This window comes from Mytilus edulis, chromosome 11 (genome assembly GCF_963676685.1).
Source record: "Mytilus edulis chromosome 11, xbMytEdul2.2, whole genome shotgun sequence".
NCBI classification, from domain to species: domain Eukaryota; kingdom Metazoa; phylum Mollusca; class Bivalvia; order Mytilida; family Mytilidae; genus Mytilus; species Mytilus edulis.
The window spans coordinates 11352101-11370463 of record NC_092354.1 but is presented as its reverse complement, the minus strand read 5'-3'; the positions used below and the strand labels follow the sequence as shown (position 1 = coordinate 11370463).

The following is an 18363-nucleotide window of genomic DNA, read 5'->3' as shown; positions in this document are numbered from 1 at the left end:
AAAAGTTATTGCCTTAGATTAAACCATTCCATATCACTTGGTTGACCAGCATAGAACAAATGCCATGATAAACTCAATTCAAAAATGACAGCCATTGTTTATATGTGGTCACATCATTTAAAAATACTAGTAATAGTCACGTTGATCTCATGATATCGTGGTCACCTTTAGTGTTGTATATTTCATGTGTTCAATAACCGTCTGGGTCAAACCAAAAACTTAAAAATGGTATTTAGCAGCTCCTCACTAAGCAAGCGACATATAGAAGTAAGAGCAAAGCAAAGTTGGCGTGGAATGTTATGGCCGTCTAGAGTTGTGCGTGTCTCGATGACATGTTCCATTATCTGTATCGATCTTGTGTACAACAGAGTTCCTATTTACAATCTCACCTAAGATACCAGGCTTTACATTTTGCAACTAGGCGAATAAACAGAATAATGATCCTCGTAACCTGTTGCTGGATTTACCGTACTTCAAAATTTCGCCTTGTTTTCATCCCTGTTTCTGCAACTTTTGACAGATTTCAACCAAACCAAACCTTTCGTGAAATATTGCAACAATATATTTTATGGCGTTTAATGGCATTGGAACAGATGCTAACGGTCAAAACATTCCATTGGCTTATTCAAAACTGTCAAGAATAATCAAAACATCTGTACAATAATATATTCGGTAAAAAACTTGTATACGAAGTTTTCGTAATTGATTGATTCTATCGAATTACTCATATTATATGCAAAATCTATCGGTGATCTTACGAAAATACAAACATATTTAATCGTATCGTATACGTAAGACAGGAACACACTTTGATCTCCCTCAATATTATCTTTAATCATATGTCAGATTGACATTCATTTGCATTTTCGGACATTAACGTTCATCGTATATCTAGTATGTGCGCATTATCTCTGATCTATAAAGTTCAATAAATATACTGTACATTGATAAATTATCAATTTGACAACAACTATACATTTCATTCATGAGGAATAAAGACACTTGAAGAAATGGCGTCTGGCTCAGTAAAAGTAGGAAAAGAAGGAGACGACCTGTTAACATGCAGTATATGTCTGGAGACGTATAAAACTCCGAAGTATTTACCATGTCTACATACTTTCTGTAAGGTATGCATTCATACGTACATTTTATCAACCGTTACAAAAGACAAACACGAGAATAAAGGCTTCAGCTGCCCCGTTTGTCGACAATTTGTGTCTATTGGTGAGCGGTTCAGTAATCGGGAATGTTGGGCTGAGGAACTCCCAAACAATCATTTAATTATATCGATGATTGACCGACAGTCTTTACAGAAGCAAGAGAAACTGTGCAACGTTTGCGAACTTAGCGATATCATTCAAAAGGCAGTGTCATGGTGTACTGTATGTCAGGAAGCACTATGTTGTACTTGTGAAAACTACCACCGTAAGTTTAAAATGTCCTCCAACCATAAAATTCTTACATTACAAGAGGTGCAAGCAGACAAGACAAAAGCTGTTTCCGGTTCTACCACGTGCGAAGATCATTCGGATACATTTATAGAGATTTATTGTGTAGATCACAATAAGCCATGCTGCACTGTTTGTGCAACCGTAAAACATCGGAAGTGCGAAAAAGTCGTTGTAATAGAAGATGCTGCAGCTGGCGTAAAGGAATCCAAGCAGACAATAGAATTTCTAGAGCTGATTATGCTATGGAAAATGATACTTGATAAATCCATCGAAGGCACAGAGAAAAATGTGGTTAACGTTGAAAATTTGGACAACAATATATTTTCAGAAATCGAAAGTTTGAAGAAAGACATAATCGAACATGTCAATAAAATGGAAAAAGCTGTAAAAGATGAATTGACTATCACAAAGAAAGAAATACTTATACAACTTACAGATAAATTGACTGAAATGTCGAGTTTAAAGTCGACTATAGATAACTGGCACAGAATTTTGAGTACATGTGTGAAAGATGGGTCCGATATTCAGTGTTTGATTGAAATCAACAAACTCATTCCGATGAAAGATAAAATAGAAACTGACATAATAAAAGCTACTTCAGACATTAATGAAAAATCGTTTAGTTTTGAAAAAAAACCGTGTAGTAGAAAACTTTGAAGAAATGGTTAAATCTCTCGGCCAAATCCGCATTGAAACTAAACATGAAACTGTTCAGTCAAAGTCACTGTCTTCTTCAATTAATTCAGTTCCGAACCAGAAAGAACCTGACTTTAATGAAAATATTCAGTCAGGGTCACAGGGGTCTTCTTCAATTGAAATGGTCCCGAACCCGAATGAACCTAACTTCCATACAGGGAAGGTAAAATCTCTCTTTACTCTTGATGCAGGGGAGACAAGATGGTCGGCGGTGTGTGGAATATTTACTGAAGAATTCATTTTCATAAGTAACTTATATAAGAAAAAACTCCTGAAGTTTAATCTCAATGGCGTATTTCATTCGGATATTCAGTTTCACAATGGACCATATGATATCGCAAAATTCCGAGAAAATGAGTTAGCAGTTGCTTTCATAGATTCACAAGAAGTTCAGTTGATCAATATTCACACAATGACCATTGGATGGAAAATAGTACTTACTGTTCCGGTTGGTGGATTACGTTATATGAATTCAAATAACCAATTCGTCACTGCATGTGATAAATGCATTGTGTGGTTAAATGCGTCAAACGGTCAGAAAATTAAAGAAACAAAAACAAATGGCAATACGTTTTATGTATGTGTGTCTGAAAAAAACAAATACGTTTATGCTGATGGGCCGAGTAGCGTGGTTTGTACAGACGGTGGTACGAAACAATTTACTTACAAAAATCCAAAGTTGGCCGGTCCGAGAGGAATAGATATGGATTTCCATGGAAACCTTTATATTTGTTCTAACAAATCGAGTAATATACATCAAATTTCCGCATCAGGAAAACTGATCAGAATAATTCCATGTGACGACATTGGGACAGTGAAACCATGGGGTATTAGGTTCAAAGAAAACAGTAATAAGTTCCTAGTAACCTCCCTCTCCTCTGGTAGAGTTGTTGTTGCAGAAATAATTTGACTGTAAGGTGGTATCCAACACCTTGATTAATATTAAAAAACAAGAATGTGTCCATAGTACACGGATGCCCCACTCCCACTATCATTTTCTATGTTCAGTGGACCGTGAAAATGGGGTCAAAACTTTAATTTGGAATTAAAATTAGAAAGATCATATCATAGGGAACATGTGTACTAAGTTTCAAGTTGATGTAACTTTAACTTCATCAAAAACTACCTTGACCAAAAACTTTAACCTGAACTTTGCACTATCATTTTCTATGTTCAGTGGACCATGAAATTGGGGTCAAAACTATAATTTGGCATTAAAATTAGAAAGATCAGAACATGTGTATTAAGTTTCAAGTTGATTGGACTTCAGTTTCATCAAAAACTACCTCGACCAAAAACTTTAACCGGACGGACGAACGGAGGCACAGACCAGAAAACATAATGCCCCTCTACTATCGTAGGTGGGGCATAAAAAATGAACCAACAATTTTATCAGAAAAATGTCGATGGTTATATAGCAGTTTGACAAACACTAATCTTGATTATTGAGATGCTTAATATTCCCTTAACAAAACAACATAATTCAAACGTTTATCTGATTTTTGCAGCGTTATCTCTATGTAGTGTTAGGAACCACCTTAATCTCGTTAAAGTGTAATATTATATACATAATAAAATATATATGGTATAAAGCTTTTAGACTACTTAATAGGTATATCATTGGGGTAAGTGTTTATTGTGGAAGAATCCAGAGTATCCGAAAGGAATCTCTGACCTATGGAAGGAACATCGCAATCCTTGTAAATAAGTCGAACACACAATGGTGATCCAGCAGTGGGATTGCTTGGATACTAGATAAATACAAAAGTAATTCGTATAGCAAAGGAACAACTATTTATATGAGAGTCATGGTCTTAAACAGTCTAATGAATTAGGCAATTGTTTATACATTGTCGAGTTCTTGCTGACTAATGTTTCGAAATTTGCATTCTACATTTAATCAAGGCCAAACATATAAGATATATACTATTGAAATTGTTCTATAATTGTAAACTTCTATGTTAGTTGGTCCCTGGTGGAGAATTGTCTCATAAACTATAATACCACATCTACTTATTCCTACATTATACTGGTATTGTTATACATCAGACACACTGGAAATGAAACCCTATAAACACAAATATACGTAACAATCATAAACATGTTTAAACCTGCCGCATCTGGCCTTTGATAGTCGTGAATTATTTTTAATTTTAGTTTCTTGTGTACAATTTGGAGTTTAGTATGGCGTTCATTATCACTGAACTAGTATATATTTATTTAGGGGCCAGCTAAAGGACACTTCCGGGTGCGGGAATTTCTCGCTACATTGAAGACCTGTTAGTGACCTTCTGCTGTTGTCTTTTCTATGGTCGGGTTGTTGTCTCTTTGACACATTCCCCATTTCCATTCACAATTTTATGAAGGTTTTAAAATAATGTGAAGGGTTCCAATAAGGGAATTCAACAAAACAGAAGTGCAAAAGTCCAGGTTTAATTTTTAAGCTTACAAGATAACAAACTTCAGCATTTGCCAAAATAAATTATCCAGACAACGTATAATCAAAGGTGGGGCAACCTGTTAAAGGTATGAAGACAAGGTGATTATAATATAGCTCTACTATTAGACATACACTTCTATTACACTTCAGGCAAATAATTTACCCCATTGTGTTATGTTGTACGGTTGAATCCAGTTCGAGGTTAGGCTATTCCAGGTTATTAGAATGTAAGATTGGACTCATAATCTGTTTTTGAGTTAGTTGATGTTAGATGGTTTAAGAATAAAGATGTGTAGTTTGTATTAGTATTGATTTGTCTTGTTCCTGTCCAAGGGAAAATCATGGCAGTTGCTTCCAGATTAGTATCTTTGTTTTCTTGCTTGGGCTGGCAATCGCACCCATTTTTTAAACTACATACTCCAATGATGATTGAGGCCAAGTTTGGTTAAATTTGGCCCTGTAGTTTCATAGAAGAATATTTTTGTAAAAGTTAACGACAGACGACACACAAGGAGGGACACCAAGTGATGAGAAAAGCTCTTTGAGCTAAAAATTAGTTATTTCCCTTTGAAATCTTATAATAAGTATTTCATCAAAAATTTAATTCTAGAGAAAGGGCTTTAACAGAACAAGGGGAACAGCTTAAATCGTGAAAAAGGACCTTGACCTGTAACTTGTCATGCATGATATAATAATACACCAAATATCAAATCAACATCTTCAAGCATGAAGAAAAAAAGTCTTTAAAACTGATTTGCCAGCCTGACGGATGAACAGACAGACGGACAGAGTGCAAACAAAAAGTCCCCTAAGACTTCGTATGTAGGGGACTAAAAAAAACACCACAACAGAAATATTCATTTGTATCTTTAATATTCTTATACAATTTACATGATAAAAAAGATATGCAAAAAACAATAATGGATGACAAAATGAAAAATGAAAATATCTTTAACAATATTATAAAAAACAAAACCAGACACTATTGATTAGTATTCACAACAGAGTCAAATACTTTAAACATGTAAATTTAATGGCTTAACAATTTTCATGGTATTAAAGTTTTTTATCTAAAAAAATAATTTTATATTGAAATGGAATCATATTTATAATCTTAAGGATAGGTGAAATAAATTAACTTCATATTTTGTTTAATATATCGTCTGATATACCTGTAAGCAATCATTGTAAACCAACTTATCTTATCTAGCGATTTATTTTCGTGACTTTTGTGAGTAGAAAAAGAACGCGAATACATACTTTTGCTAATATGTTAGACTTGGATCTATTCTTACTAAATAACATCAAGTGAAATAAAAAATTTGGAAGTAGACTAGAAAGGTTAAAAGGCGAAATAAAATACTCTTGAAAATAAGTTGGTTTACAGTATTAAATAGAAACTGACCTGAGGATGTTTAATACCTAAAATGGTAATAGAAACTACATAATTTAAAGACTACAACTGTTTTATTACATGAAAGCCATTGAAAAGTTGTGGCTATAATATTTTGAATTTAACAACCTGAAATATCATGTGTAAAGAGCATTTTACACATCTGGTTAACATTGTTAATGGAGCAGAAAATGATATTATTTTAAGGAGTAAAATTTAAAATATATGTCTCTCAGTACAACTTTCGACAACCTTATTCATGCATGGCTTTACCTAATTTACATAAACATAAACGAAACAAGAATATGGACTTTCATTTGAATGTTCAGTGAACCACAAAAAAATGAGTTTATTCCTTTTTGGCATATGTCTTAAAAAAATCACATGATGATGTACTAAGATTCAAGTTTATATGACCACAATAACATGGTAAACTATATGAACTCAAATAATTAACATGATAAGTAACTGACAGACAGACAGACCGTCAAACATAATGTCCCCATACTTTCATAGGTTGGGATGTAAAAAATTCTGTACAATTTACTGCTTATGTACAACCTGAAATCTTGTTCAGGTAAGAAATAACTGAGATGTGGGATAATATATACACCAAAAGATTACTCATGTGTTTGCCCTCTTGACTGATATGATTAAACATCGCTCAACTGTCATTGAGTCACTCTAACAGACTCACAAACCATATTTGTATCATTTTGTTCAGAACTATCATGCATAGACTTCATAAAAGTATACAAATTAAACTGCATTATGGGTATTTTGTAAAATTGCCTCCACTTCTTTTCATCTTGTAACAGCAGTGTTACATGGAATCATAGACAGCAGCCATTTACAGCCATTCAACAATCTGCGTATTTGACATATTTCAAAATGTAAATTCTATAAATTTGTTTTATGTTAGCTGCCATGGTAACTAAAAGCACCACAACTTTGATACTGATCTTTAAGGTCAATTAAATGTTTAAAACACAGATCATCTGTAACCATGGTAACCCCCAGCTCCATATCCACCACGACCTTGATTATGACCTCTGTTGTGGTGTCGTCTGTCATCTCTATAATGATCTCTGTTGTCACGTTGATCATTGTAACCTCTGTTGTCATGATATCCACGATCATTACTCCTAGAAAAAATAAACATAACTTTCTGTAAATATATAAAAATTGATGAAATGAAGGGAAAAAAATCAGATAATTTCATTGTTGTCGTACAAAGATGAAGAAATCATAAGAAGTACAGCTGACTATCTAGTTTTTATGAAATTATTATCCATCTAGACAACTGCTATGTACTTAAAACTTTCTTTAGATTGAAAAAATACATATTGTATTCAGAAGCTTAATTCATATTTTTTCATGGAAATGATCCACATGGGCTGTAGTGAATGTACCCCATGCTGTAGATTCATGGGTACCAATTTTGTTGATGGAGAAAAAAAAATAACTATTATATTAACCTGCGTACTTTTTTAGTATCCATCGAATAAGTATGAATTCGTTTCAGACTGGAAGAGAGAGCAAATTTCTAGTACTTGATTTTTAGAAAAAAAAATCAATGTTATTTTTTAGTGTGCAGAAAAAAGATGTCCTTGGTGCACCAAAAAAACCTGCACAGATAAGACTATTTATCCCTGAGTAAACCACTAACATGACCAAGGGCCAACAGTTGCAGGATTGACTTATTTGATTCTGTACTTAAAGATCATACCTATCATCTTGATGTCTGTGTCTACTCCTATCATCATATCTTCCCCCCTGGTGGTGGTATGACCTATCGTCATGGTATTGTCTATCATGTGACCGTCTGTCATCATAAGACCTCCTGTCATCATGTGACCTCCTATCATCATGTGACCTCCTATCATCATGTGACCTTTTGTTATCATGTGATCTGTGACTATCTGATCTATGGTCATGTGACCTGCTGCCATAGTATCTTTTATCATCAGATTGATGGTGTGATGTCTGAAAGGTAAATAGCATGTCATTAAAACTGGTGGTTAATTAATAAACGGATTGTGAATTGGAAGAAAGAAATCCCAACCTATCCACCATTTTTTTGCCAAGTGACTAGACAAGTTGCCTATCAGAGCATACATATAGCCATACCTTATTTCTGTGGAATTCAAAAATTTATGTGTGTCAGATTGATTGATTGTTGCTTCCTTAACATCAAGTGGCAGTTATTTCATGTATATTCATGGAGATTTGGTCATTTTCCTGTGATATAATATAATTCCAATACAAATAATGGCAAAGGAACTAAGCACAATGCATAGAAAAGTTAAAATTATAAAACAAGTATGCGTAATGTAACTCAGATATTTAAAGAGACTTAACTCTTACCTTTGAATCTTCAACTTTTGGAGAACTTTTAATTTCTTTTGTACTATCATTATCTCCCTTATTTTCACTTCCTGTTTCAGACAATTTATGACTTGAATGAGGTTCTTGGCTTTCCTTTTCAACATTTTTTGTTTCATGTCCTGATTCCTCTGTTTGCTCTGATTCACTTTGAACCACTTCTTTTTCTTCTAATTCACTATGAACCACTTCTTTTTGTTGTAATTCACTATGATACACTTCTTTATTTTCTGATTCACTTTGAACCACTTCTTTACTTTCTGATTCATTTTCATCTATTTTATTCTGTGATGATAATTCATCTTTCATTTCAATGTCTGGATTGGTAGATTCTTCAATATTCACTTTTTCACTGACATCTTTTTCTGATTCAGTATTGTCTACATTTTTATCTTCATTGATTTCATCTAATTTGCATTCTGATGACAATTCATCAACAATTTCATCCTTTTCCGGAGTGGATTCATCTTTTAATTGTTTTTCTGAATCATCTTCAATTTTTGAATTGTCATCTTTTTCATTAGATTCAGTTTCATCTATTTTATCTTTTGATGAAGATTCTTCTGCAACTTCACTTTTCTCATCTGTTGCAGCTTGTTTCTCAGAATCAATATGTTCATCGTCTTTCTCATCTTCTTTCAAATTGTCACTTTTCTCTTTGTCATCTGAATTGTTTGTAGGACTTTTGACACCATCAGAACTTGATTCTATACTATCATTCGGACTTTTCACATCACCAGAATTATCTGCTAAATTTTCATCTTTTTCACTTAAAATTTGAATTTTTTCATCCTTTTCATTAGAACTTTCTTTTAGATTATTTTCATCTACTTTTTCAGAATCACTTTCCTTTGCTAATGTCACATTTTTGTCACTAACTTGTTCATTTTCCTCTTGCAACAGTTCATCTTCATCTAAAGCATCTATAATTTCATTGATTTTATTTTCATCTCCACTTTCAGCACCATCGTTTTCATTGTCAAAATCAAGCAGTTCATTTTCTTTTCTTTCTGCTTCAGCTTTGTCTTTAGTACTTTCAGTTCTTTGATTTTCAACCTTTTCATCTTTATCTCCACCACTGTCCCTTCCTTCATCAGCTAAAAGCTTCTCTTCAGTTTCATCAGAATTATCTCCCTTGTGAGAAGTTCCAGCTTGCTCTAAATTATTTCCCTTGTAAGAAGTACTGGCTTCCTCTGAATTATTGGTATCCATTTCCAAGGTTTTTTTACATTTTGACTTTGGCTTCTGAAAAGAATTATTACAAATTTGTCATGAAATTTATATAATATCAATTTGAGCAAATGGATGTTATTTTGGAGATAAACTGAAATTTAAGCTCCTATTACATCAATTGGTGATTTGATGGTCAAAAATTAAGTTTACTGGCGACGTGAAATCGGAACAAGTAAACGGGTATTTGTGTCTATCAAATCATGAATTGATGACATCAGAGCTCAAAATACAATACTGTTTTCTCCAATTTCATGAAATGAGAAAAAACATCAAATCATACATTTAAAATCTGTGAGACATTGTCTACGATTGTGCAGATGATTTATAAAATGTTTTGAAAATTGTCAATGATTAAAATGTTTTGTATAGATTCTTTTGCATATTTAAAGAACATAGTTGCATTTACAACAAGGGAATTGTTGTTGAAGTTGTTGAACAACTTATAAATGTGGAAATTAATACAAAAGTCAGTTTAGAACGTTTAAATACACATTTTTATGTTTTTATTCTGGCTTGTCATTTGTCAGTCTTTCTAGCCACCAGTTGGTTGATCTTTATTCATCATATTCATTGGATACCAATTTTTGTGGATGTCTTTGGTCAGAGTAAAACACACTTAAAAAACTCAACAAAGAATAATCTAAGTAGTGTTGTTTAGTGAAGGAGTGTTGCACAGACACAAAACAGCCTTATTTAATTTGATTTACTGTACATTTTTACCGAATTATACTTGCCACAGAATTTTTACTTGTGAAATTCATGATGACATCAACATTTGGAGCAGGATTTACTCACTCTTCTCAAACATGTTTCACAATTTTGAACGGTTTGAGTTGGTCAGTATTGTATGTTTTGTTTGTCTACAACTTGTATTTAGTTTTTAGCCATAGCCTGATCAGTTTATCTTCGACAAGTTTATGAGTTTGAATCTCTACCTAAATCTAATGACAAAAAAAAAGGAGGAATAAGATTGTGACACGGTGATGTATCCCAATTTTGTCAATTTTAGTCTGTTTTGTTCACACATCGTTATAAATATAATGGGAATTTTGGGACTGTTATACAAGTGAGAGGTTTAGCATTATAAAACCAGGTTCAATCCACCATTTTTTACATAAGAAAATGCCCATACTAAGTGAGGAATATGACAGTTGTTGTCCATTCGTTTGATGTGTTTTATCATTTGATAAGGGACTTTCTGTTTTGAATTTTCTTCAGAGTTCAGTATTTTTGTTTTTTTTCTTACCCCTCTATAGATTGAATGTTTAGAAGGTGTAATAGTGTCCTTTAACTTGACGGTCTTCCTGTTCTGTGAGCCCTGGAGTTCTGGGGGTACATACGCTGGATCCCATGGACCTGGTTTGCTGTCTTCTACAGGGGAAGTCTCTGCTGATTTAGGGTACACTGCAAAATACATAGTAACATAGTAATATTCAAAGGTACCAGTACACTACAGCTCAGGGAACTACCCATCATTGACTGTTCCTTTGTCTAATGTAAATTAAATCTCAGATTTGGAAAAAAAATTGAATTAAAAAAGCTCAACTTGTGCTTCAATATATTTATATGCTCAATTTTAAATGAACAGAATTGGCATGTGTTTTTTGAAAGATTGCAGTAGAGTATTTGGTTCACTCTGTGCCCACTCCCACAATGTGCAGGTAAAATTGGCACAATCCACCTCAGCTGTAGTATGTAGATGTTTCAAGGAAACTTTAGGTATTATTAGTTTACACGGAACACATATTCTTAAACCAATGATTACTTTAATAATTATTTGATAAAACCCTTTACAATGTTTTAATACTGTTCATTGCTATGCATAATAATACTTAGACAAAATTCAGAGAACTACAGAAACTATATTCAATTGGTAGAATTAAGTTTTTTGTATCATTTTTAATATTTAAGAATAGTATATTTGTCCACAATAATAGTTTTACTTTCTCCCCCCCCCCCCCCCCAAAAAAATAAAATAAAAATATGACTGCTAGTTTGAGTATAGCTTTGAAACCTTATGAGCAACATATGACGGGTGTCACATGTGGAGCAGAATCTGCTTACACTTGCAGATTACCTGAGATCACTCCTAGCTTTTGGTGAAGTTCATGTTACTCAGTCGTAGTTTTTTATGTTGTGTTTTCAGGGGTTAAAAAATGTTGTTCCAGATAACTAGCCCAGGACTTATTGGCAGCAGGATTTTACTAGCACTGTTCGAAGAACTGCTAGCCCATCAAAACTGACCTGCTAGCCCATGTATGCCTTACAAATCAGTTTGCTGCATAATACATGGTGGGTGTCATGTTTTGAAGGGGACATTATACACCGTTTTAAACTAGTTTATTTTCTGGCAGAGAAAACATGTTTATTGGTTTTATCGTGTGAAACAAGTGGTTTAATTATTATATTAGTTGTCCACACATACAAGGGAGACCTTTTATTGGGATGCTCGGGAAAACACTGGCAATATTCGCAGAACATGGTCTCAGAAATTTCATCCTGGCGCCACAGTCGACCTTGCCTAGGGGAATCTTTCTGTCTTTATATGTTCTTTTCCGCTTTTCCCGATCGTATTTTACATTTTTTCTAGATGAATTTTCAGCCTCAATAGTACCCCCTTCATCTACCGATTAATTGAAAATCTCGACAGAAGCAATGTACAATACCCCCTGTACTGAGAAATCGATATTAAAAGTGTGAGATATTGCAATCAATAGATGATACCTGTCCACCCTGAGTTAATTGTTCTATTTACAACAGAGTCGCGTTCAATATCGTAGGGTTACGTAGTGCTACATAGATTTTTGTCTACTGAACGAGTAGCTAGCCTAGCTGCTATCAATATCTATGTAGCAGCTAGGCTAGCTACTCATTCAATAGTCATAAATCTGCATAGCCCTAAGTAGCCACTACAATATTGAATGCAACCCTAGACCTGTACAAACCAGTTCAAATGCTTCGAATCCCGGATGACGTAATTTAATCTGATTTGACTAAGTTAGAATAGGGATGAAGGGATTTACCACTATCTATTTTGGAAACGCCAATAATGTTTTGTTACTAGTCCGTCGGGCATATTGGGTTAAAGTTTAACGAGGTTAACGAGGCGCAAATGATCTAATCCTGGGCGTCGGGCTAGTGAATTTTTTAACCCCTGGTTTTGTGTACTGTTGTGTGTCAGGCTGTCAGCTTCTCTTTTAAGAAATTTTGAAGTAAACAATTACAACCAACTTTTTTTTATCTTTTAAGATAGAAGGATAAAATAACATTATTACAAAAGCTAATATAAGCCTAGTACATTAATTACAATTGTACAGATGCAAGAACTTCAAAGTTGTTCTTAAAATGTTTTATGTATATAAGCAGCACTTCAGTAATATTGACAAATTTCATGACAAGCTCAAGCTTTTTAAAATTAGCAATCAAATCACTCAGCTCATAATTATATACATAATAAGCATGCTAAATTTAATATTTTTTTAATATGGAAATGACAACAAGCTCAAACTTTACAAAATTTTAAATTCTACACTATTAGCTCATAAATATACAGAAAACTCAAATAGGATTGCAAATGGCATGACTGACATGAAAATACAAAAAAAATATCAATATATACTTAATAATTTACCACACAGTAAAAAAAAGTCTTGCTCCAAAAATATAAACAAATAAACAGTTTAAGAAACAAAACTAACATCCATAGTTAATTTTATTGCACAAAAGGTTTGTTAATCTTTTAGCTTTTGTAATCGAAGCTTCCAGCATACATAGTGAAGCAGATAATATATCACAAACCACAGGAAAGGTTTATATCAATGATACATGATGATACAGGCCATTTTACACTTCCGCTTGAAATAAGGTGCAAGGTTTGCTCCATGGAATAATGAGGAAAAGAAACAAGAATATAAGTGCTGGTCTTTTTCTTTTAGTCTTAATGAGTGTTTCATTTACCTATCCCTTCACTTTTGTCCAGTGGCAAATATTTCATGCATATCCAGAAACTCTTTTCTCTCATGAATCATTTAATATTAGCATAATTAGTGCGTATACCAAAAGAGTTGAGCGCACAGCTAAGAAATCAACATCTGTAAATGCATTCAGCATGCTGGCTACACATTACAATATCAAAAGTTGTGCATACATGTACATTATAAAATATACATGATATATTAAAGCAAAAGCAAAGCTTCAGGGACCATCTCATTATTCATAACTAATTATTTTGTCCAGAATAAATATAATTCCACATGCATAAATTGTGGCTTTCATCTCAAATTAAAACTGAAATGTCTTACACTTGCACTTAGAAAAAATGTTTTTGAGACGGCCCATTAATCAGTGCACTTTAAATTTATGATTTATTAATGAAAACACATTCACACAAACGCACAGAAGCTGCTGATCTTACCTCCTTCCCCAGATCCTACAGACAAATACAGTTAACAGGGTTAATATAAAAAGATGAAAAAGAACATGGTGGTAGTTCAGATCATGTCATAGAATACTTCTAGATGTCTATTTAGGTTAAAAAGATTGATGCATAAATATATCAATGCCAAATGCCTCATATTGATTTTCATTCTGAAATTTTACATACATGTATATCCTGGTTTTTTTCAAAAAAATAGTTAAAGTTGTGCGAACTGTGAAATAAGGATCAAAATCATAATTTGGTAAAATGCCTCTCTGAAATTTAAAGCTGGTTATTAAAGTTTCAAAAGATAACTAGTTTTCTTTAAATATTTTCAAAAAATCTACACGTAATGTTCTTGCTTCTTAAAAACAATACAATGTCATCCATTACAAAATTAAATTATTTGAGTTGTCTACCCTTGTATTTCAGTCCAAAAATGAAAAAAAAAATGTGCTAAAAAAGTTGTATTTCTATAATATAAATATTTTATTTTTATTTAAAAGAAAAGATAACAAAAGTAAAACTCATTTGGGGTTATGATACTTCTCTTTTACAGACAAGATTTGGTAGGAAAATTAAACTTAAATGTAATAATCTGAATCAAAGCAGTTCCATAAAAACATTCATATGACCCATTGAAGACACTTCTAAATCTCTAATATGTTTTTGCAAAGTGAAAATGTTAGTGAATTTGAATTTGCCTCTATGGGTTGTTACCCCATTTTTAAAGTGCCTTCCCTGGGTACCATGCATGTTTTAATGGAAGTCCTCATTCTTCGAATCTAAAATGGCCGCATACTCTTTACTGATTGTAAAACTTACTAGGAGTAATGGTCCTCCTCTTGACCAGACCTAAAGCATCCAATAATGAGGCTCCTGGTTTATGTCGAGGGTCCTCTTCTTCTATAAAGATAAATTAACATAAATATAATTTTGATAAGATTCAAATGAATAATCTAATTAAGTAAAAGTACTCCCTTCTTTTTAAACAAGGTTGCCATACCATAGTGAAATGACCCTTAACATAGATTACATCATATATATTTCAAACTTTTGAATGCACCTGTACATGTATTTCAAGCTTTTGCATTTGTTGCTGGTATTCCTTTAGGAGAGTTAATTGCAAAACAGTCTCTGAAGTGGTAAACAAGTCCAATTACCAATTTTTCTTATGAAAAATCCAGTAAAAAGTGGTCAAAGCTCATTGCAGTATCATTCTGTGATTATTTTTTATGATTGCTTCCTCGATATCATTAGATATGAAATGCAGAAGTTCACCATATGGATTTTGTTGAGATTTGGTTTGCTCAATCTTTTTAATAATCCTAAGTCACAATAAACCAGTCGTTATATCAATAAATCACAAGGTTTATCGCCAAGGCCATTAATAATGTACATTTTACTGGTTAATCATTTTTTTTTCAAAAAAAGACTGGTAAACATTTCTGTGTGACTACTATTTTAATTGCTGCTTTTAAAAGAGAATTTTGAATTAAACTAATTGATTTTAAATTAAATATTTTTGACCTTTTAAATTGAATAGTTTTGTATTTAAGAACATAAGAATTACCCTCTTCTCTGTAGCACTCTGTTCCTGGCTCTGGTCGATTCTCATAACATGAACTCTTCATACAGAACACAAGATGGTTAGCTGTAACAGAAAGGGGAGATAACTCATAACATGAACTCTTCATACAAAACACAAGATGGTTAGCTGTAACAGAAAGGGGAGATAACTCACAACATGAACTCTTCATACAGAACACAAGATGGTTAGCTGTAACAGAAAGGGGAGATAACTCACAACATGAACTCTTCATACAGAACGATGGTTAGCTGTAACAGAAAGGGGAGATAACTCATAACATGAACTCTTCATACAGAACACAAGATGGTTAGCTGTAACAGAAAGTGGAGATAACTCATAACATGAACTCTTCATACAGAACGATGGTTAGCTGTAACAGAAAGTGGAGATAACTCATAACATGAACTCTTCATACAGAACGATGGTTAGCTGTAACAGAAAGTGGAGATAACTCATAACATGAACTCTTCATACAGAACACAAGATGGTTAGCTGTAACAGAAAGGGGAGATAACTTAGATTAGGATATAATGATAAAATAACTTGGATTAGGACATACAGTGGTTGATTAGCTGTAACAGAAACCGGAAAAAATAGATTAGGGAATAATGATAAAATAGCATAAACATGATAAAGACATAACAGGAAGGATGAAATAACTTCGGACATAGAATAGTGGACTTTTTTGTAACATAAAGGACAAAATAAGAATAACTTTTATAAGAACATAATTTTGTTGATAAGCTGTACGAAATTTTCCATACAATCTACTTGTTATCAGGATATTCATCTTTCCTTCTGATCAAATGTCAGATTGGGACTTAACCTTTGACCTTAATATTTATCTTACCAATCTTGTTGCCATAGCGACTACTGAAGCCACATAAACAGTACATAGGTTTGGGCATCCTTCGTTCCCATGGAATGTTGAGGTTAAGACTTGACATTTGACCTGAGTGGAATCCCATCATATGATTAGCATACGCTATACTACAGATGGTAGCAAACCTACACATGGAACACTCCACATACTTCCTGTAATATAATCACAAACATATTAATGTGGATTCATTTATTTTTGTATCAATTCTTCGTTGATTGATGAAAGTCTATTCTTTTTTTTAATTTCCTGGAGTTCAGTATTTTTGTGATTTTCCTTTTTTCATGCATATTTCAAATCATGATTTTGTTAAATTCTGCAAAGCCTTAAGTAAATGTGTAATTTTTTAAACATTTTTAAAAGTTCATGATTTTAATATATAGCTACACCCTGAAATATCTGCTATAAAATTTGTTATTGCTATTTTAAGTAAACTTTTTTTGTGATAATATTTCATATACGCTACTTGCTTGAGATAGAATTTTATCTAAAGAAACTAAAGGCACACATTAAACATCAACAACTTCTAATGCCCATGGCAAACCAAGATAAACAGATGTTAGTTACTAAGCCATATCTCATCTCAGGCAGTAAACAAAGGGGAAATGTTGTCCAAAACTTTACTAAAATCATACCTGTAATGATCATGTGTTCCCATGGACATTTTACATTCAAAGCAGTTGTAATAATGGACCTCTCCTGGAAATGTTGTCCCTCCAAAGTCCAAAACTTTACTAACAGATGGTGCGTTTAAAGATTTGACTCCATGTTGATTGTGTGATGATGATGGCACTTTTATTAATACTTGGTCTTGTTTGCTGCTGTGGGCTGATGTACCTGGAAATATGATAATGATATGGTTATATCAACAAATTATCAACTATTAGGAACCTAAAATCAAAGAGCTGAAAGCTCTGAGGAAAAATGACGCCACTGTCTCTAATATTGGGATAGTTTTTATGCAAGTCTTGATTTTCACATACCGTCATTAGTTTAACAATGCAACATGTCTCGTAAGCATATAATTGATATTCGTATATGTGTGTGTGTGTGTGAAGTGAAGGTGACAACTGGCTGTTTTTTAAGACAAATGAATAGGTCAAGACTACCTGAATTGTACAAATAAATACCGTAGAAAGGCTTGTATATTTCTCACTGGTACATAGTCTGAATCCGGGTCCGTTCGCCCCTTTCACTTTCACACCCTACATGTTCGCACCCAATCTTAATTGGTTTTGTGTTTAATAACTCTGTAAGCAAGTGTTTTCTTATAAGTATAATTGTTGTCATTGTCTCAAAATAAAGTGAGACAGCATTTTTTTTGTGTTGAATAAATCTTACTCATGTTTTAGATAGCGTATTGTTAAAAATTATAATTATCCTTTCTAAATAAAGTGGTATTTTGTCAACGTTTTATTTTATGTTGAATAACTCTTAATCATGTTCTGGTTAGTGTATTGCTATAACTTTGTTTCATTGACTACTTTCAAAATGAAGTGAGATTCTGACTATGTTTTTTTCTGTGTGTTGAATAGATTTTATCATGTTTTGGTTATAATAGTGGATTGCTATATTTTGGTTCCTATATTTTATTGTTTTATTGTTTCAGATCAAAGGGACCAAGCTGTTAAAAACAATTATCTTTTGTGTTTTTCCTTTAAAATCTTCAATGTTTTACTCATACCAAGCTATAAATACATTCAGTATTTACACCAAAGCAATTTAAAACAACAATCATGATTTTCCAATTATTCAACTTGAATTTGAATTAAAATTGGGCTCGAATGAGTAGAGTGCAAACGGACCTTGGGTGCGAACGTGCGAGGTGCGAACGTGTAGGGTGCGAACGTGCGAGGTGCGAACGTGTAGGGTGCGAA

The 18363-nt window shown here is 33.1% G+C and overlaps 2 protein-coding genes across 9 annotated transcripts in view; one reads left to right on the top strand and one right to left on the bottom strand.

Annotated features, from left to right (window-relative positions):
* The first annotated feature begins 1002 nt into the window (after positions 1-1002).
* On the top strand, positions 1003-3094 carry LOC139495132 (E3 ubiquitin-protein ligase TRIM33-like). The gene has a single exon (XM_071283296.1). The coding sequence runs from the start codon at positions 1011-1013 to the stop codon at positions 2106-2108; it is 1098 nt and encodes a 365-aa protein (XP_071139397.1). The 5' UTR covers positions 1003-1010; the 3' UTR covers positions 2109-3094.
* Positions 3095-5441: 2347 nt separating this feature from the next.
* Positions 5442-18363, bottom strand: part of LOC139495131 (uncharacterized) — a 41053-nt gene continuing 28131 nt past the window's right edge. For 4 of the 8 annotated variants that reach the window (XM_071283288.1, XM_071283290.1, XM_071283294.1 and 1 more), the window contains 9 exons: positions 17122-17323; positions 16457-16641; positions 15589-15669; positions 14841-14921; positions 14013-14027; positions 10845-11002; positions 8348-9610; positions 7710-7966; positions 5442-7125 (listed from right to left, as the gene is read on the bottom strand). In XM_071283288.1, the coding sequence (XP_071139389.1) occupies positions 6975-7125; positions 7710-7966; positions 8348-9610; positions 10845-11002; positions 14013-14027; positions 14841-14921; positions 15589-15669; positions 16457-16641; positions 17122-17323 (2393 nt within the window). In that variant the 3' untranslated portion in view covers positions 5442-6974. The remainder of the gene's footprint in view (positions 7126-7709; positions 7967-8347; positions 9611-10844; positions 11003-14012; positions 14028-14840; positions 14922-15588; positions 15670-16456; positions 16642-17121; positions 17324-18363) is intronic. The other 4 variants (XM_071283293.1, XM_071283295.1, XM_071283289.1 and 1 more) reach the window with 1 other exon arrangement.

Coding starts and splice junctions, on each gene's coding strand:
- LOC139495132 (XM_071283296.1), top strand. CDS start 1,011: ATGGCGTCTGGCTCAGTAAAAGTAGGAAAAGAAGGAGACGACCTGTTA.